Source organism: Balearica regulorum, chromosome Z (genome assembly GCF_011004875.1).
Source record: "Balearica regulorum gibbericeps isolate bBalReg1 chromosome Z, bBalReg1.pri, whole genome shotgun sequence".
Classification (NCBI taxonomy): domain Eukaryota; kingdom Metazoa; phylum Chordata; class Aves; order Gruiformes; family Gruidae; genus Balearica; species Balearica regulorum.
In genome coordinates this window covers 6719085-6738739 of record NC_046220.1, presented here as the reverse complement: position 1 = coordinate 6738739, position 19655 = coordinate 6719085, and the positions used below count along the sequence as shown (strand labels likewise).

Sequence of the window (19655 nt, the reverse complement as noted above, 5' to 3'; positions counted from 1 at the left end):
TCCAGCCGGGGTCACCCCACCACACCAACCCATGAGTTTTACTTCTTTTTCCATTCTCCCCATCGCACTGGGGGGTGGGGAGTGAGTGAGCGGCTGCGTGGTGCTTAGTTTCTGGCTGGGGTTAAACCATGACATTTTCTAAGATCTTTTCCGTCTATTTTAAAACACGGCAGATATATTGAAAGCTTCTGGAAGATAAGTATGTCTCAGCAAGGTGGTGCAGTGTAGGGGAACTTTCAGGGTTAACTCTCCAGCACAGATCAATACAAGAATGCAGAAATAGTGTGATTATAGAAGCTGAAAAGCTGGCCCAGTGCTTTGAATAACTAATTCTTTACTTGACACTGGAAATCTTTCTTGTTGCACATTACAAAGAGTGATTTTTTTGTTGTTTTTTAATTTCTAAGGTGATAGGATTATATAAATAATTTCATAAATCTTCCCATACATGAAACACTGTTCTACATCCAATTTCTAGTGATGCATATGCAGTCTACTAACCATATATATATATATATAAAAAAGTCCTTCCTTATTTATGCTTAATTTTATTCTAGAAGATGGCAGAGAACACAAAGAAGAAATTGGTACTTGCATTTCTACTTTCAAAATGCTTCAAAGAAGCATAAAACAAAGGCTTTGGAATACAGTTTTCTTTATTTTCATTGTAAATCATATTCACAGAGTAGTTTGGTGTTTTTTCCCTTAGTCTTGTAATCACTTTGTTTACTATAGCAAAGCAAGTATTTTCATAGATTGATCTATTCCTTTCCTTTTTGTGTTTTCTGGGAGAGAAGTAGAAGAATGGCCAGTCAATAAGGAGGAATCCTCATATTGAAAAGAACAACATGATTTAATAGTTGTCAATTCATGGGCATTAAAATTCAGATACATTGTGAAATACAAGGTAATGACAGAGAACATGAATTGATTCTAATGATAGAATATTCTCTCATGAACAGAAAATAGCACAGACTTTTATCCAGTTCTTAAGCTGCTTTTTAAAGTTTTTATCCAAGCACCTAGCTAGCTTAGTCGAAAATAAGAAAACATCCTGACATTTGACATTATAAAAGGAAATGGAGTCAGTAGCTGTAAAAATAAATATAATTCGTGTCTTTTTGTCTATTTTTGCCCACTTCTAAGGTAATCATAAACTTTTTATGATTTTTATAACTGCTTACATTAGAACTAATTTTTTTTCATACAAATGCATTTTCATTAAACTATCCAATTAACTGTATCTGTTATAATAATACATAATGTTGTATATCAATACACAGATCTAAATCTAGCCTGATCCCAAATTAGACTACTGGGCTCTTCATAAGTAACACGACAAATGCAAATTCACATACTGCAACTCCATTACATGAACATATGGTTCCTAGCAAGCAATATCTTCAATGCGAACTTACAGGCATAACTGAAAGATAAATTTGGCCATCTGTGATCGTATCCCAGCTCGGCATCTCTCTGGAGAGACCTAATTCCTTGTTGTCCTGTGCTGCCAAGCTGGGAGCTCAGGGGTTTTCCCTGGAGCTGAGGGATCACTTGGGTGGTGCAGAGCCTGCTCAGCCACCGGCCCGGGGTATGGGTGATACTCAAAGCAGGGGTGGGTTGGGAGGATGCTACGCCCGGGCTGTCACAGCGGCAGCCTGGAGATATGGACACAGAAGGCATAAGCTAGCGCAAGCCTGAGATTGCTGTGATTTAGGACCTGACCAGCCATCTCCAGAGCGTTGCAAAGTTGGTGAAAGGCTGAATTTGCCTTTCCTGCAGTGCCTTTGGTCTAGCAGTGAGGGCACTTTAGCCAGCCCCACGAGTGGGTTGGATGTGTACATTTTTTATGCAGGCAAAATATAATCCCCAGTCCTGCAAAAAAGATGTGTCTGGGTGAAACCCTGTGAAGGGTTTCCCTGGAGAGGTAAAAAAAAAAAAAAAAAAAAGTCATGAGGGTCTCTTCACCTCTGTGCAATAGGAAAACCATGCAGCCTCCTCCAGATCTAGCAGATCTTTGGGGAGGATAGAGCCAGCTGCATAAAAGGCTTCCCTCTTTACAGCAACTCTGGATCTAGCTGGGGTAACAACTGGTATATTCCCTATAGCTTTTCCCATCCCACAACCTCCCTGTCCAAGCTTCAGAAAAGACTATGAAATAGTCTGCATCTTTTCCCCATATTTCTGAAGATTGGATGGGGGAATAACATATTCCTCTTGGTCATGGTCCATTCTTGCATACCCCATTCCTTATCCTGCACGGATATTTTCCATTTCTATTTCCATTTCAATTTTTTCCCCAAAGGCTTCAGAAAAGGTTCTGAGTGCCCTGAGAAAATGTGTGAAATGGACACTGATTTAAAAAATGGCTGTACAGAAAAGATTACATGGGTTTAGGGGCTTGACCTGTAATATGTCTGTATTTATAGCTAAGTGATAGAGGTTCAAGAAAATCCAATTCCTAGTGGATTAAAAAAGGGGGGGGGGAGTTGGCACCCAGATTGCTTTATCTATATAGTATGAGCAAATATCCACAGTGGATGCAAATATCCTCAGAAGGATGGAAATTTGCCTCTAAGCTTGATGGGAACAAACTCCAGAAAGATAGTGCTTACACTATCCTACCTTTCTGCTACAATCCTACCACATCTTGTTTGTTTACAGAGTTTTAAAACAGGACCACAACCAATCCAGGAAAGAGATTTATTTACTTATGTCCATGGGAAAAGAACTACATCAAACTACTCATGAAAGCACACCAGTTGTGTCCTACTTGGATAAATACCACACTATCTCATTTAGATATGGAAACAATGGGAAGCTATAAAATTTTGCGTATACAAATATTGGTCCTCTGAAATCTTCATAGTCAGCAAGCATAGAGTAGGAAAAAGAGTTCTCCATTTTTAAGTGGTAGAACCAATACTGGATAGAGAATGTCAAAACTGCCTAAGACATTACTCAAGACCAACATATTTTTAATCAGTGGCCTCTTTTTTTTTTTTTTTTCTATATCCAGCTTGAGACACAATAAGTGTAGTAAATTTTCAGAAAGCCTTGAGCACCCACTCTCTGAAAAACTGGTTGCATTAAGGTATCTGAAGATGAGCACCAAGAATTGCTGCATCCAAAATAAGTTTGCATCAGAAATCCAAATTCCCTCAAAATTGGTATTTAGGGAGGACCTAGTGCTTTAGGCAGCTCTAAAAATTCTAGGCACCATGCACAGTGCATGTTTATCTCTGACACTGGCAAATATAGGTAAACATCTTCCACCTAGACCACTGCAGATTTAGTGAAAAGAAGTATTTCCATACTTTTTTTTTTCCTGTTAACTCTAAGGAGGATTAACTAAATAATTCTGGGCTAGCATCTGTGATACTATATTTTTGTCAATAGTTTAAAAACCAGATGTACTTTTTAGATAAAAATGAGATGTAACAAAACAAAGTGTTCTTTTCTCTTCTAAATCTTAATATCTGGTTTCAGATTTTATTTAACAATCTTGCTCCAAGACTTGATAATTTTAATGGTGGGGTCTTTTTCCTAATTTTTATTTCTTGTGATGTGTAAATAGATAAGAAATATTAAATACTGTAATGTTCTTTCATTAAGAGAATAGCATTTCAAAGGCTAACGTAAAATCAAGCTGCTAAAGTTTACAATTTCTCTGTCCAGCAGTTCATTTATACAACTGCCCTGAGTAGATGCTATATGCTGCTTAGCAAATTGCCTTTAAGAGTTTAAAAATAACTCAGTAAAGCTACTCAAAGGTAATACAACACTTCTCAGGCATCTTTATTTGGAGAGAAGAAGAAAATAAGGTTTTCTCATTAGCTAATTATTCACTTCCTCATCAATGACTTATACATAACAAAAACACAATTGAAATGTTCAGGAGAACTAATTGTGCTTGTTCCTATGCATGGGACCATGAGCTTATTTTTCAGGAAGGCAAGATTTTAAATTGTAAAACTAGTCCTATTTTTGTGGACTGTTTTAGCTGCTTTTATTAAACTCTGTGTTGTTCCCATGTGAAACCAGTGAAAACAGTTATTTTCTAACCTACATTGTGAGGATTTTTTTGCAAAACCTCACTGATCCCCTTTAACAAAAAGATTATCTTATTTCAAAATTCCTGATATAATCAATTTGCAGTATTTCTCAAATGGATACAAATATGTAAAATTTGTGCTTTTAAAAGCTTCTGCTTTGAGTAGCCTTACATTCCATAATTGTGCCCTAGCAATCATCAAGCTCTATTGCATGCCCCATTCATGAAAAGTATATTTTGTTGGGATGATGTAGCTTAAAGAATTTGGCTCTAAAACTTCCTTACCTAGAGCTCCCATTAAATTATATTAATTTAAAATATCTATGGAATGATACTTTTACAAAAACATTAAAACAAAGAAAAACAAATTAATGGATTGGGTTTATGAAAAAGATTCTTTACAGTAAGTAAAAAAAGGTTTATCACAGTTTTGGTAACTTGCATGAGTTCGTATCGAAAAGAAATCTTTCACATGTTCTTAATGGATTAGAAACTTTTGTGCTCTAGGTATTTTCAGTTGTATGCCCTGAAACAGTAGACACCATACAGCTTGTGCTTTTTATCAGGGAAGCCTACAAAGCGAACCGCTGCTTCATTAGGACTGCAGCGTTTCCTTGGCCTGGAGATTGGGTAGCGGACGCTGCCGTCAGCCAGCCAGCCGGCGTCACAGCGGTCATACCCCAGGAGCTTCCAGGCAGCAAATATCTGGCCAACTTTAGCGATCTGAGCTCCATCCTTCACGCACGCCTGGACGGCTTCATCGTAGGTCAGCTTGGTTGGGTGAATCAGGTAGTAAAAACGACCTAGTAAGAGAAAGAAGGAAAAAGGGTCATTAGCGACATGAGTAAGACGATGTGATAATAAAACTGTGGCTTTTGAGGAGAAATGGAAATGTTCCACTGCAGAATCACATCAAACAGTGGTTGATTTGGGACTGTACAATTTGGACGTTGAGCTGTTTAAAAATATCTTAAGTTTTTCTGTGGTGAATTGATAAAAATCTGGGGGGGGGGGAGGGGAAGAGGGAAGCCAGGTGGATAAAACAGACTATTTGAATAAAAAATGTAGAGCTTTATTTATTTCTGCTAACTTAGAATGGTACAGCATCCCCACCCTCACTTGTGTTCAGTGGTAAGTGAACTGTTGCAATGCATTTTCATCCTCAGAGGTAGAAAAACAGGAAGAAAAAGATCAGGGGAGAGGGATGATGGAAGACACCTTGGGATTTGGAGGACTGCCCCGTTCTGCATCTAAACTTTTGGTGCCAGATGCATTTACCAACAAGGTGACAATGACAATCCAGTGAAACATCTGAGGAACCCTGTAGATTTCGGGCAAAGCAAACCTCATACAGCTGTATCTGACTGCCAGAGAAGGGAAATCAGTTAAAGGTCCAAACACGTGCACTTCTACAATATGCTCCCAGCGTTAGCTTAAAACCTGTACGAGTTTTCCTCTCAGAAGCATAGCATAGCAAGATCTGGCCTTTGATAGCACAGGGTGAGGGTGGCTGGAGGTAACACACACAGTTTTACTCTCTGACAAGGCGGTGACCTCATTTCTGATTAAGTACAAGGACAATTTATTTATTTATTTATTTATTGGGTGGGGGTGGGGAAGCTGAGATATTACACAGCTTTCCAGAAGCAGAGTTTGAGCCTGTGGTAGATCAAAACCATGCCTGTCGTAAGTCTTCATTAGCAGTGTCAAAACCACGCACAGCAGTTCTGCAGCTCTGTTTCTCTTTAAGCATCAAAGGTTATATCTTCACCGTAAGATGGCATTGAACTGATAGTGCTGCTAAGAAAAATGTGCATCTGTCTCAAGGTAATGAAAACATATGCCAGCAAGTAAAGCTCAGAAAGGAAGTCTCCCCTCCTAATCCATAAGCAGCAAAAATACTAACATTAATTTCATTTATCAAGGCGATATAAATTCATTGTAAGACTTTCATTCATTTTACTTCAGATTATTTTTCATCACTGATTGTATAATTAACCAAGTGTGAGGTAGAAATAGATTGCAGAGGAATAGTGCTTATTTGAAAGAATAATAATTTCCAAATAAATTCATAACTTTTCAACTGACTGTCCTGTAAGAGGCAAGTTAGCTGAAAAGCAAAGGAATTTATTCATGTGGGAATCTTCTAATTCCAGAGAACAGTCTTTACTTCTTAATTAAGAACATGCTCCTTTTTCTTCCTCATAAAAATAGGCAAACAGAATTCTGCTCAGTTTCAAAATACTTTCTTGGTGAAAAAAAAGTGGTGAGCAAGAGGAAGAGTTACGTCATCTCCAGATCCCTGCAAAAACACATAGCTTTTTACTAAGTGAAGAAATGTCAGGTCAGATGACAACACAAAGATAATTGAATTAAATTTGTGTAAAGATTGGAAATTGTATACCATGACAATAACGTTTTAAAAAAAGGCATATACATTGCAGCTGTGGTGGAGAAGAAATTTTAAAAAATTTCATTGCTGTCGGAGACAAAATCTACAGTATTTCCACAGGAACCTGTTGAGAGTAGGTAATCTACCCTTTGTAAAACAAAATGCTTGCTTAACTCCATTTCAGCAAATTCAGAGCATTTACAAGGTGCTGCTTAAGAGCATGTTTATTAAGTGGAAACCTGTTCCTGCTAAGGAACCAAGAGGTTTCCCCAAAGCAAACAGGATTTCAGACTTAGGGGAATGGGGATTTGGACTGATAGTATGTAAACTTCACCTAGCTTATTAGTTGCTCGTCAAACCATATGTCAATGGAATGTAATTTCCTAGGGATTTGCAGTAAGGTCAGGCTTCTGACATATGACATCAATAATAAAAACTCCTATACTCTGCCCCTTCCTTAAATAGGAGAACTTTAATAGTAAACCCCACAGGGGTGCAATGTGTATCCAGATTGTCTGATTAAATAAAATTCAGTTAATAATCTCAGTACAGATTTGCTGGTTTTCCCCTCCTAATCGGTTAGAAGGGTTCCTAACTGTTCAGTCTTGGTATTTGTTAATTGCTGTGGAAGGAGAGGGAGGCATTAACGGTCTCTCTCTTATTAATATCTAGTAGTTGGGTCACTGCTACAGAGAATGAGCGTGCTTGATTTGACTTTTCACATCCAAATCATGGGGCAGAGAGTTTATGCAAAACTAATCAAACTCCATCTATAGCAGCTATTTTAAGCTTTTGCATGTAATAGAAGAGCTTAGAGAGGAAAACTTGAGCACTTGACCTAAATACACTCTTGTTACTGTGGGAGTTTGAGGGATGCACCACCCTTGGAGATTTTTCCAAGCTCAGCTCTAAATTGAGAGATTTATTAGTAATTTTTTATATTGCAGCTGTATGTACTAGACAGTGGGCCATCATCTTCAGAGGCACAGAAAGGCAGTACCACCCCGTTTGCTATTTTCTGCAAAAAGCGTTAATGCAATGCCTTTGAAAGAGAGCTCTTGGTGGAGTGCTCAGAGAGGATGCCTCCACGTGCAGGCAGCCATGGAGTATCTAAGCGCTTGGCCTCAGGCCTAAGACTACTCCTGACAGCTTACTGGTTTGCTGGGGCACCTCTAGCTCAGCCTCATGGCTTTGATGCTGAGCAGGGGCAGCCGAGCAGCAAGCTCTGCTTGGTGGGTGGCAGCACCCATAGGAGAAATGGTGAGTGCAGGACTGCCTTTGCAGCCAGCGATCGACGCATATGCCAAAAACCTTATGGCCACAGAAATCAGTTAAGTCATTCTACAGCGTAAAACTGCTCTAATTTGTGGTTTCATATGGCCATAAAAGGCATTCTCAGCAGCCAGAAGGGTATATCTGTACCTCCACAACATATAGACCCTATCTTGTGCTCAGCAGACTCCGTTCAGTATATCTTACAGCAATAGTAAATGGTTGAGCGAGGCCATTGCTCCTCAAAAGTGAAGAATGTGTTAAAAATTTGTGCGAAGTGAGATGCTTTCCATGCCTTTAATCTTAAGGTCCTGATAAATATTTTGATATCCAGTGATCATCTCAGGTAACTGATTTTGAATTGCTACACTAAATAGGTGGGAATAATTTTTAAAAATCCTCTTCCACCCCACCCCCCAATATCAGCAGTGACTCCGGTGACTCAGAAGCAATCACTTCTAAGAAAGGGTATGTAATTTTATTTTGGGTATGTTTGTTTCTCTTTTTGGAACAATGGCTACATGTTCCCAGCGATAAAATATTCTGAAATGGTCAAATGAGCAGTCATCACGCATTATTCAGAGATGACTTTCTATACCTTTCTCCCATTTAAATGATGGTCAGCTTATCACATGCATTACTGTAACAAACAGGTGGTTCACAGCTGCACTTTTGACATGATCCTTAAAAGTTATTCTTTGTAATTTTAACTTTGTTAACATGAGATTTTTACTTGATTCTGCTAGAGCTGATAACAAATCCATTATGCACTGTGTTCTGTGCGCAAGCTATATAACAAAATGCATGTTAACACACAGAAAGTATGATACAGGCTCTACTTATACCTTTTCTTTGAAAATCCTTAATTATAGAGGAGCTGATACATATGTTTATATTTAGCTCACTTAACACTTCTCCCTGCAAAGGATTCCCATGTTTTTTCCTTTGAGAAAATCACTATTCTCCTTCAGAAGCCCTTTGAAATTAAGAAAAGAATAACCACTCAGCTCAACCATTATATATTCTCTGTCCTATGCTTTTTGGGCTCTGTGGGGAAGACTGCAACAAAAGGATTCATCTGTATTTGTTCCTCCAAATTGGTGTGTAGAAGCCCAAATTTTCCTTCTAGAGGGAATGTATGGCAGAGGAGCATCCCCATTCCTTGGGGCAGGGCAGGGAGAGAAAATGGGGTGGTCTGCAGCCCTTGCAAACCTTTGGATCATGGCAGGTCATCCCACCACACGGGGTAGGATCCTTTAGCTTTTCTAAAGAGAACATGGATTAAAGTGGCTCCTACTGTGCAGGAAAAGTGGAGGAGAAATTGGCTGTGAAGGAGCAGAGCTGAGCCCTCAGACATCAGGAAATTCCGACATGGAATTTCCAAATCTAAGTTAGATACTTCCAACTTGTGTATATTCATTTTCAATAGCCTTTATCAACACAAGGAATGTAAAAGCAGGTTGGGAAACATGTTGTCATCCAGTAGTTCTCTCTATGCAGGCGGAAGAATTATGTTATTTCACGGTATTCTGATGGATTTAATGGATAGCATTATGCTAATGTTACTCTGCAGTATTTTATGAAACACATCACAATATATTCTTAAAAACTGATAAATTGCTGGTACTACTATATCAAAATGTATGAAGCATTTTCAGGTTTTTGGCTTTGCCCACACAGACACAAAATATGAACAGGTCTTTTATGAACCAACAGAAAAATTTGAGTATGAAGCAGTTATATAGGCAGAACAAAATGTTCAAGTATTGCTTTACACTAGTCTAAGAAAAAACACTGTAGAGGGCAAGTTCATAAAGTACTAAGATTATTTTATATTGCATTGCAGACAAACTTTGCTAAAACAATTGGCCTGTGCTGGTAACAGAAATGCACGTAGAATTCTTCACTAACGGTATAAACCTCCCTTTTTTTAGCAGTATTTTTTTGTGTGTAGTCAGCTCACCACAGATGGGATCCAACAGTTTCAGAGTGAATACTGGAATCTGGATTTGAGCTCACTGCATTGATGACTTCATTTACTTTTTTCACCTTAATATCTGAATGTAATTTTACTGTTTTGTACCTTTCTTCTTTGGTAAAAAACAAGCTTTGCATGTATTTTAGACAAAGACTTTTTGCTTTGACTGCTGAACTATTTAAAATTGAGACTTTTTTTTTTTGATGATCCCTGAGATCATAAGGTATTTGGGGGATTTCTTTCCCTAAAAAGAACCCAATTAGCATAAATCTAAACCTTACTCCTCACCCTCTTTCTTCATAGCAGCTCCCACAACTGACACTCTTTGAGTTTTTTTTTTTTTTTTTTTTTTTGGCTTGTCTTATAGTGCCCTGATCCTGGGGCCCTTGGCGTTTTTCCAGCTCCCTTACATAAAGCTGAAGGCTTCTCTGTTTCACACCATCAGGAGACTCCAGCAGTCACTGCCACCACTGGAAATGCATGGTGTCCTAACCACTTCTCATTTTCCTTGGCTGTTTCTGAGCTGAGAGAATCAATATTGGGTGTTGCAGAAATTACTCTTTGCCCATAGCCACTATCTTTGGCAACTGTAACCTGGTGGCAAAATGGGGTTATTATAAGCTTTTCCCTTTACAGTGAGAAAACTAACATATGCTGTTAGGCACACATAAGCTATCTGAAGTGCTGAGCTGAAAATAGGAGGTTGGCATTTTGGGAGAGTGACTGGGGTTTTTGTGGATATTAAGGTAAGCTCGGGACACGGATAGTGGAGAACATAGCAGAGACGTGTGAGGATAACATAATCTGGTGAGCTGCTGGTTAAGAAAACAGGTGCTGAGAGAAGCAGAAGTCCAGATTTTCTGCTGACACCTTCAGAGATTTACATGGCACTGAGTTGTATGGAAGTAGAAAAGATGGTGCTCAGTTTTATATATCATCCTATGGCTGTGCAGTATTCTGTCTTGGAGGTCGTTTTAACAGACTCACCAAAGATAAGATTAATTTTAGCGTCTTGTCTTTGATTTCTCTACTACCTTAACCTCCTCACCTTACTATATTCCTCTTTCTCCTTTCTTTTTCTTGGTGTATCAATGCACAGACAATATTTATCTGCCAGTGCTTCCCCCCCCAAATTATTTTTCTCTTTCCTTAAGAGATACTAGAGATACTGTCCAGCTGCTAGTGTGGAAAAGGGTGGTGATTAGTGGACAACAGTCACAAATGTTTACTCTGCAAGCCTTATAAATAGTGCAGCTACCATATTTTAATTCTTTTTCCTTGTTTATTTTATTCCTTGGTGCTATTTCTATAGAACGGGATTAAATCTGCATATCAGAGATGAGATCATATAGGATTTAACTTTGGATAAATGAAGCTAGAAAAAAACGAGCCAGCATTTCATGGAATGATGCAGCATGATAAAAATCAGCTAAACTTTTGTTTCAGACTGCATCCAGCTTAATTTAATATTGTTGGTTTGAGGATTTGGGAATTTTTTGAGAGGGTGGAGCAGACGTAGCACTAGAGCATATCTTCTGAGAGCAAGGCCTATGTTTATTTTTTGGTGTACTGTAGGACAAAAATGCTTCATTGCGGATAAGCAATCTATGCATAAACAAAAAAGGCCAAGCTCCTTGGTCTGGGCGGGCTGCAGGCCAAACATGAGCAAAGTTGTGTAGGAATTATCCACACATATGATGCTGTAAATCATACAGCACATGTTCACTTGCAACATTCCTCTCATTCACAGCCATGTTTTCTAACTCCTCTTCAGCCACTAGATTAAACCTGAAATGATAGCAAGCTGAGATCAAGTAATTTCATACCTAAAGCAACATCTACTAATAGCAAAAGAGCTTGCAGTTGCTAAAATAAGGTTTAGAGCAGACCAAGCTCAGAGCAAAATTGAACAGGGTTTTGGCAGTGTACTAAGATTAGGAATCTAAATTATTAAGCATAAAAGCTAGAAATAGCTTTGCTGATAAGGAAGTATTAGTCATATTAGAGCTGGTACATGAGCGGGAGCTGCTTGACACAACAGCATAGATGAAGTGCTGAATAGAATTTTGTTTTGGTGATATATTTAAGTTGTAAAACATGATAATTATAATTGAATTCAACAGGAAAGCTCAATTAATGAATCGCAGGTTTCTTCATCACTTTAACTGAAATAAACTGTGCATATATCAACATTAAAAGAGTACATATAAATTTTAATGGGGTGAAAGCGGAGATATTAGAAACTCCTGCCAATACAAGTTCTGGGTGGTTGAAACAATCTACGTGAACACGTGGCAAAGACAACTTTAGTCTGCGCATGTGTCCTTGTAAATTCAACGATAACATTTTCCAAGCCTAACATAAGCTTTGACAAATCAAACACCACTTGCTGCCTATGGAGTTTCTTTCCTGAGCGCAGAAACAGTCATTTACAAGGTAGGGCTGAAGAAGCTCTTACCGTTGAAGTTTGAAGTAAAACAGAAAACATCATATCGGCTTTTATCTTTATCCCAGAACCCGTAATTCCTGACCCCAGGCACGGTGTTCTTCCCTCCACAGGGCTCTCTGGGCTTGGTGATGGGGTACTGCACGGAGCCGTCGCTGAGCCAGCCGGCATTACACCAGTCCAGCCCTGACCTCCAGGCATCGTAGAGCTGGTCAAAGGAGGCGATAACAGAGTCTTGGTCCAGACATGCTTGCTGAGCCTCGTGGAAGTTTAAGTTGTAACGACCCAGGCGCGGAGAGTAAGGGAATACGACACCTGAAGTTGTAGGAAGAGGATGAGTTAGTGGACACCAAAATGGCAGAAAGAAGGGAAACAGCGACCAGAAGGAGAAATAAAGGTTAACTACATGATGCATGTCAGACTGTTAAGTTGTTTTCCTTCTGGGGAAAAGCACATTGTCAGCACATCAGCCATTATGTTTGAGAAGGGGATAGGGCTGCCACCTTACCTCGCCAGCTCCTCTCCCTATAACCTCATCCCTCTCCCAACGGGAATCGTGCCAGGTCTGCACATTGCTCCATCTGCAGCTTTGCTGTTCCCACTGTGATCTCACCCTCGTGCACTCTTAGAGTGCTTAAAGATGAGCAGAGCTGGATGAAATTTTGCAACTACACATTTTTCATCAGAAAATTCCAGTTTATCAGGTGTAAGATCAATTTTTCATTTAAAAAAAGTAAATTAAACCCCAGCCTAGTTCTATTTTTTGTGGGATGGGATTTGGGGATTTTCTGGCAGTCATTTAGAAAGAATAAATTGTAGTACAGAGGCATATGAACTATTTCTTTTTACACATAGACATTAAAATGAAATGTTTTGATTGACATAAAAGAGTGCTATGTTCTTTGCATGGACCCTTGCCAAGGTATACTGAGAGGTTCAATACAGTTGGTTTTTTTGTTTGTTTTTATTTTATTTCACATTATCCTAGGAATGGGAAGGTATTTCATGCCCAGCTTAATAACAACATCTCAAGGCTAGACTGGTAGGAGGTATAATTTTAGTGTCCTGAGTTCTTAAAGTAGGAAATCTATAGGGAAATAAAATCAGTGAAGTCGTGTGTGGTTTTAGGGAGACATTTCTGCTACTTTCCAGCTGTTTTTTGGCAGTTTGTCACCACTCAAGGAGGGAGAGCTCCTCACAGAGGGCATCAGGGAGCACGGTTCCTTGAGCAGAAGACAGGTTTCCCCAATTGCAGATAGTGAGCCATGTAGCACACAGAGTGCAGCAATGCAAGACAGCCCTAGTAGGAAGCCATGTGAAACACCACCTTCCCTCGCTACTCCTATGGCTGCCACAAGCACTGCTGGCTTAACCAAAGGACGCTTGCCGGAGAGCCACTGTGCAAGGAGCATGGACCTGCCAAATGCTTCCTTCCACCCATGAGAACCAGCCACAGGCTGGCCCAAAGGCTGATCTGTTTCTCATCGGTGCTGAGCCACTGCAGACAGGTATGGCAGAGAGATCTTCTCATAAGAGGACATCAAAGTGGAGATGTGAAACACAGGGACACCAGAATTATTTCAGCAGCAATATTTAATCAAAGTCATTGCCCTTATCTGACAGATTTTTCCACAGTATATCTTCTGCTTGTTCTATGAAAAAGATCTGTACTTAAAGATCACTTCTTGAAGCATGAAAGATGTTTCAGAAAATGCTGAAGAACTACCTTCCCATGTGGCTCTGATATAAGAGAAGAGAAAGACTTGAAACAACAGTTTGGATCAGACCACCCTAATCTTTGGCAGGGTTTAGAAACTTAACCTAGATCTAAATTTTACAGTTGGCGTTAGCCCAGTCTCATAATAAGCTGAAATAAAACAGCATCAGAGAAGATCCAGCTCAGAATGTTTATACTCAAATATCTCTGTAGAACTAAGTGCTGTAGGACGCAGAGAGACTGAAGACAAGATAACACATGAGATGAGCCAAAAACTTCACACTGTTTTAAACATTCATTTTTCTATTTACTTTCTCCCTGCTGATGAATTCTCCTGCCTGTAACAAGTTCTTTGTCTCCAGGGCAATGTAGCATAGCATAGAGAAACTACATTATGGTCATGCAAGACTGTCACTATGCAACAAAGCCATTCTTCTTTCTGAACATTCAAACCTACTTTGGTGTCTATTCGACCAGTATCTTAACGTCTCCTGTCCTTCCCTTCTCTCCGTCACCCACCTATTGTCCAAGAAGTGTTATTTTTGTTAAACAAAATCTTCGTTATTACTAAACCTCAATGACCTGGTCCAAGAAAATAAAACATGCAAATGTAAACTTGGCAGGGTAATAATAAACAATATTTTGCTCTCCTTTAGCAATTAGAGAGTCTGTTGAGGTTCTTTTCTTTTGTAAATCCTTTGTTAAAGGGCTTTTCAGTTATTAGCTGCTCTGAACTATAAAGCATGAATGTAATGTGACACAATGTGCTGTTAACTGTAACTTCATAAACAAAAGCTGTAGATGTTTCATATTTTTCTGGATCTCTGTTTTTCCCTCCTCCTCCACACCTCTTTTTAAAAATAATTCTATTCGTTTAAAATAATTTTATTCGTTCCTCCTCAGTGCTAATGGATAGAAATATCACTGGCTATAATAAAAATGTAGCAAATGTCAGCAGTCCAAGCTTTATTACTTTATTAGAAATCCAAGACTTATTTTTTTTTCCAGAATTACACTTCCTCAGACAACTGACTCCTTGTCCAGTACATGTATCTGATTTGCATATACATGTAAAAAGAACCCTAAAATCATCAGAGGTGGGTATTTTTTAACCAAGATCTAAACTTACATACTTCTAAAAACTGAGCAACAGTTAATTGGAAACTCAGCAGATTTGATTACTTAAGGTTTCCAAAACCACTTTTTAAAAGGGGTTAAATATGTATGTAAATTTGTTACAAATCTATTTGAGTTTGACAGTTTGGAACATAATGTTTTAATAACATAAATATGCACAAAACTGTAATATTAGCTTTGGGCTATATTTGAGTGGACTGCATAGAAGCTGATTTTTGTTTGAGTTCATCTGCAGTACAAGCCTGCAACTGATTAGCATTAATTTCACCCTGCAGATGGGGGTGGTCATTGGTGATCTCGTAGAGAAAAATTGACTGTGTATGTGTTTTGCGTAGCTTTGCATTTTCTTACGTTTGTTCATTTTTTTTTCTTCTTAATTTCCCTATCAAACCTAACTGAAATTCATAGTTAGATCTTGCTATTCATCTTCCTTTTGTTACAATTCAGCAGTGCTGAACTTTAGTTACTTGCAAAGCATCTTCTTCAGTCTTGGATCTTATAACCCGTCAAAAGATAATCCATCCCATCTGTACTTGAATGGACAAAAGCTGTCCTGAGGCTTGTTACTGTTCCCAAACTACAGACTAAATCTAAACTCCTGACTCCAACCCTGTGTTTTGCCACTAGACAAAACACTAGCTTCCAAACGTTAACAAATTCAGCTTAAAAAATGGAGGAGGAAAAAAACTTCCAGCCTCAGATGGTTAAAATCTGGTTAGTTTGTGGGAAGATTGAGCTGAGGAGCCTTAACTTGACCTTAGTGATTCAGCTCCCTGCCCTAAGGAAGCAGCTGAACCACTTGTGGAGCCTGAATGGGGAATATTAATTTACAATATAGACTCACAGCGTGGCTCCTCTCCCAAACACACGGTTCTCCAGAATAGGTCCTACTCCCAGGGAAGGGTCTCAGAAAGAACCTGAGACACATCATTTCACTGGAGAAGAAATCTGTTAGCGAAAGAGTAGGGTTGGGTGAGGCTTGCTGTATGCACCTGTAACAATGCAATTGCAAGCCAGAAAATGACTATTTTAATGGAAATTAGAATTTCTACCAAACTGGAACATAAGAACTGGATGTATAACATATCCTCCCCATATGCTCACCTGTATTTCCATGAATGCCTTACATTCAATTCTGCAAATGTACACCTCTGCTTCAGTAACTGTGGTTTTTAGGGAATGCAAAAGAGGTGATATTTGTGTGTCCTCTGTAAGCGATTTGTATTTCAGAGTCATATGCAGGTAATCCCTAAAATTCAGTGCAAGTGTTTTGCATTCACTCAGTCGCTACAGACACATTGTCAGTGCAAGGAGCTGTAACAGTTACCCAAGACAACAAGGTGAGGAAATAACCTTAGAGAGCTCAACTCCTGTAACAATTTATGGGTATCCATTAAGCCAATACCGTACACAATTAGCAGTTTTTAGAGTATTTACACATAGAACAAAATAACACAAATTTCTGTTGACCCATATGGAAAAAAGGTCTTTTTACAGCCAGAGTAAAGAAATGGGCTTCCTTGAGTTCTAGCCCAAACAGAAAAGTAAGTTTTCTTGTAGCCAGTGTAAACACAGAGTAACAGTAGGGTTTGCTATATTCTATACTGTAGGGTACAGTTTTATGCTGGCAGGTTCATACACTTGATGGCAAAATGCTGGATTTTTAAAATTCTGTAAAAAGTGGTAAGTCCCTCATTTTCCTTGACACTCTATCTCCATTTCTCTGCCTGCAGGACTGTCAGACATCTGATTGTTCAGCACAGACTCCATAGGTGGGCCACTATCTGCCATTAGGTATCAATCTCCCTAAAAATGAAGCTGAAGCTTGAGATGGTGTCCCTCCAGCCCACAGCATCCCATAACCACGCTGCCAGTGAGGTTGCTTATTTCTGACAAATACAGGCATACAAACTAGACACACCTGGCCTGAGGGTAGATTATTCCCTCATTTTTCTACAGCGTTCATAAAATTGTGGAGACTGTTGTCTTTCCTTGCTCTTCTTAGGCTAATTTGTCCTAATTCTTTTAGCACTTTCCTTTTGAGTCGTCATTTCCAGATAATTTTTTTCTTCTGTATTGTGAACTTTTTACTTCACCTGCATCTTTCAAGTACCATTTCTCACAGCACTTGCAAACACCACTGTGTCTGCAAAGACGTGATACCCTGTCACAGAGGGAATTACATTGGTCTGTCATGACTTACTCTTGACAAACTCCTGTTGTCTTTTACAAGACTTTTTGTTGTCTTCTAGACCCACAAGTAGTGTGTCCTATAAAATCAGTTTTATAGTAGAGAGTACAACAGATTGTGATGCAAAGGATATTTAAAATAGCTTGTTGTGTATGAATGTAACAGCAACACACAGAAGAAACAAATATGACACACAGTATTAGGCTAAATCTGATTTCTCCTGCTGTGGAGAGCATGGAGTTGGTTTCACATTGGTTTCAGCTATGAATTCCCAATTGCTTACATCCAGCTTAAATGCAAATGACGAGATTAGAAAATGATTGCTGTGACAATTTGGAAGAATTTGTTTATATGAAGCTTATGGATTTGTTTTATCTATTTTGAACTATAAAGTCTGTTTTTGAAAGAGATGTCTGTTCTTTTTCTAACTTTATCTTGGACATAAAGGCTAACATACCTCTAAGCAAGATCATAAAACCTGATGGGTTTTTTTGGTTCATGTGGAGCCACCCAAAAGTTACCTTCTATCTCGAAGCAGCTTTCTACAGAGATTTTTAATGGCTTTATATAAATCTGCATGTTTCTGGTACTGTTGAAAGTACAAAGTAATTATTTTATAGCCTATATTGCAAAACGAATGTGTTCAGTTATCACCTCTCCCTGAAGACAGAAACTATAAAAAAAAAAAAATCTAATAGACTAAAAATCTGCCTTTGGCAGTTTAGCATTGTTCAACTTTCTTTGTCACCTGGACCACGAATCTCATGAAGGAACAGTACACAAAGTCTGTGCCTGAGCAGTATAACCATGGGCTGGAGCCTTTGCATGCCTGGGAAGCCAAAGCACACAAACCTAATGTAGTAATATTCATTACAGTGCCTAATATTCATAAGAAAGGAAAATAGTAAAGTACTAACATAAAGAAAATTTAATGTAGAACAGTAGAACACCAACATAAAGAAAATTTAATGTAAGCTGAGAATTCTTTCTTTGCTTATGACTTGTGCAACAACATCTACCCGCCATAGGAGACCTTTTAATTTGTTAAGCTTTTGACTCTCAGAACATTTGACAAAGAGTTTAAAACTCATGATCCATATTTTATGTCCAGGCAGAGGGTAAGGCCAGCTCAGTGAGTAAATAGCTTTGGTGACAAGGCCAACATAAAAAGTGTCCTGCTTTCTGCAGTACTTGACATTTCTTGTAGCCCCGTGCCCAAACCAGCCTTCCTACCCTTAGACCAGTCCTTGTACTTAAGGCTACAAACAGGATGATAATCCTGACATGATTTAATAGTTCTTAAAGGTGGTGGTTGTGGAATACTGCAGTGAATCCTAGTCCTGAGCTTTAGCTGCTAGACAGCACTGTCTTCCTAGTGTAGCGGGGAAATGATGTTGTTCTGCATTAAATAATAGTGAAGAAAACATACCAAAAATGTGTAAGGTATACAACAAGCACCTACTGAATCTAATTGCAGTGTTTTTTCAAAGCTAAAAGTACCCAATTACTATGAACAGTTTATTTAATGACAATCCCAGGCAGCCTTTAAGTCTAATAAGAATAAAACACTACCACATTCGGAGAAGTAAAAAGGTCCATTGAGGTAGAGGTCAACTATTTTCACATTGATATATGAACATGCTTTCACCTAGCCAAAGCTATACGGTTTGTACAGTGAGCTCACATTGGAGCGATCAGATGTTTTGCACTGCTAGTGGGCATTTCTGGATATAAATGGTTTTGTTTTGCTGCCAATTAACATCCTTAGGGCCACCATCTCAGGACATCAGGCTATTGATGCAAATCCTTCCCACTATGAGATTAACCTTATTATTTCTAACAGATGTAGAATGTTGGAATGGGCTGATATATTTTTATTTTTGTCCAGAGACTGATTTTGGTTTTCCTTGATCTGTTCTACATTGCTCAAATACATGAAACAGCAATTAAAGCCAGGCCTACATAAAGCTGCAGATGAGAGGAAAAAATAAGCACAGAGACATGCAAACTTTCCATCCACTGTATATGTCCATTGAAAACATAAGTGCATTTTAATCATTATCATTTTAGAAGAACACTTCAATGTATCTTAGACCCAGAATCATTGGATTTAGTTGCCACAAGCAGGACTGACACTGACACATTCACTAGTTGTATCTCACTTGAAAGGCTGCATTTTACCGTAAGGTTTTGCAAATGAAAGTTTCCTGACAGTTTAGGAAACGTCACTTTATAACAGTCTTACACCTGTCCCATGTCTGACAAAAATCATTAAAAAGATATTGTTCCTTACATTAGCCAGACACCAGTTAAAATATATAAACTTGTCTTTGAGCAGAGATTGGAACATATTTGGCTGAAGAAATATGATTCCTCCTGTCCTTATGAATTTCCTTATTTTGGAGGTGGGGGAAACAGGAAGGAGTGGTGCTGTTGTACAAGATGGGCTGGAGTTGGCATACTTCAGA

The 19655-nt window shown here is 38.7% G+C and overlaps 1 protein-coding gene across 6 annotated transcripts in view; it reads right to left on the bottom strand.

Moving 5' to 3' along the window:
* Positions 1 to 834: 834 nt before the first annotated feature.
* HAPLN1 (hyaluronan and proteoglycan link protein 1) overlaps positions 835 to 19655 on the bottom strand; it is a 68100-nt gene continuing 49279 nt past the window's right edge. For all 6 annotated transcript variants that reach the window (XM_075740126.1, XM_075740125.1, XM_075740129.1 and 3 more), the window contains 2 exons: positions 12155 to 12457; positions 835 to 4857 (listed from right to left, as the gene is read on the bottom strand). In XM_075740126.1, coding sequence (XP_075596241.1) covers positions 4568 to 4857; positions 12155 to 12457 — 593 coding nt within the window. In that variant the 3' untranslated portion in view covers positions 835 to 4567. The remainder of the gene's footprint in view (positions 4858 to 12154; positions 12458 to 19655) is intronic.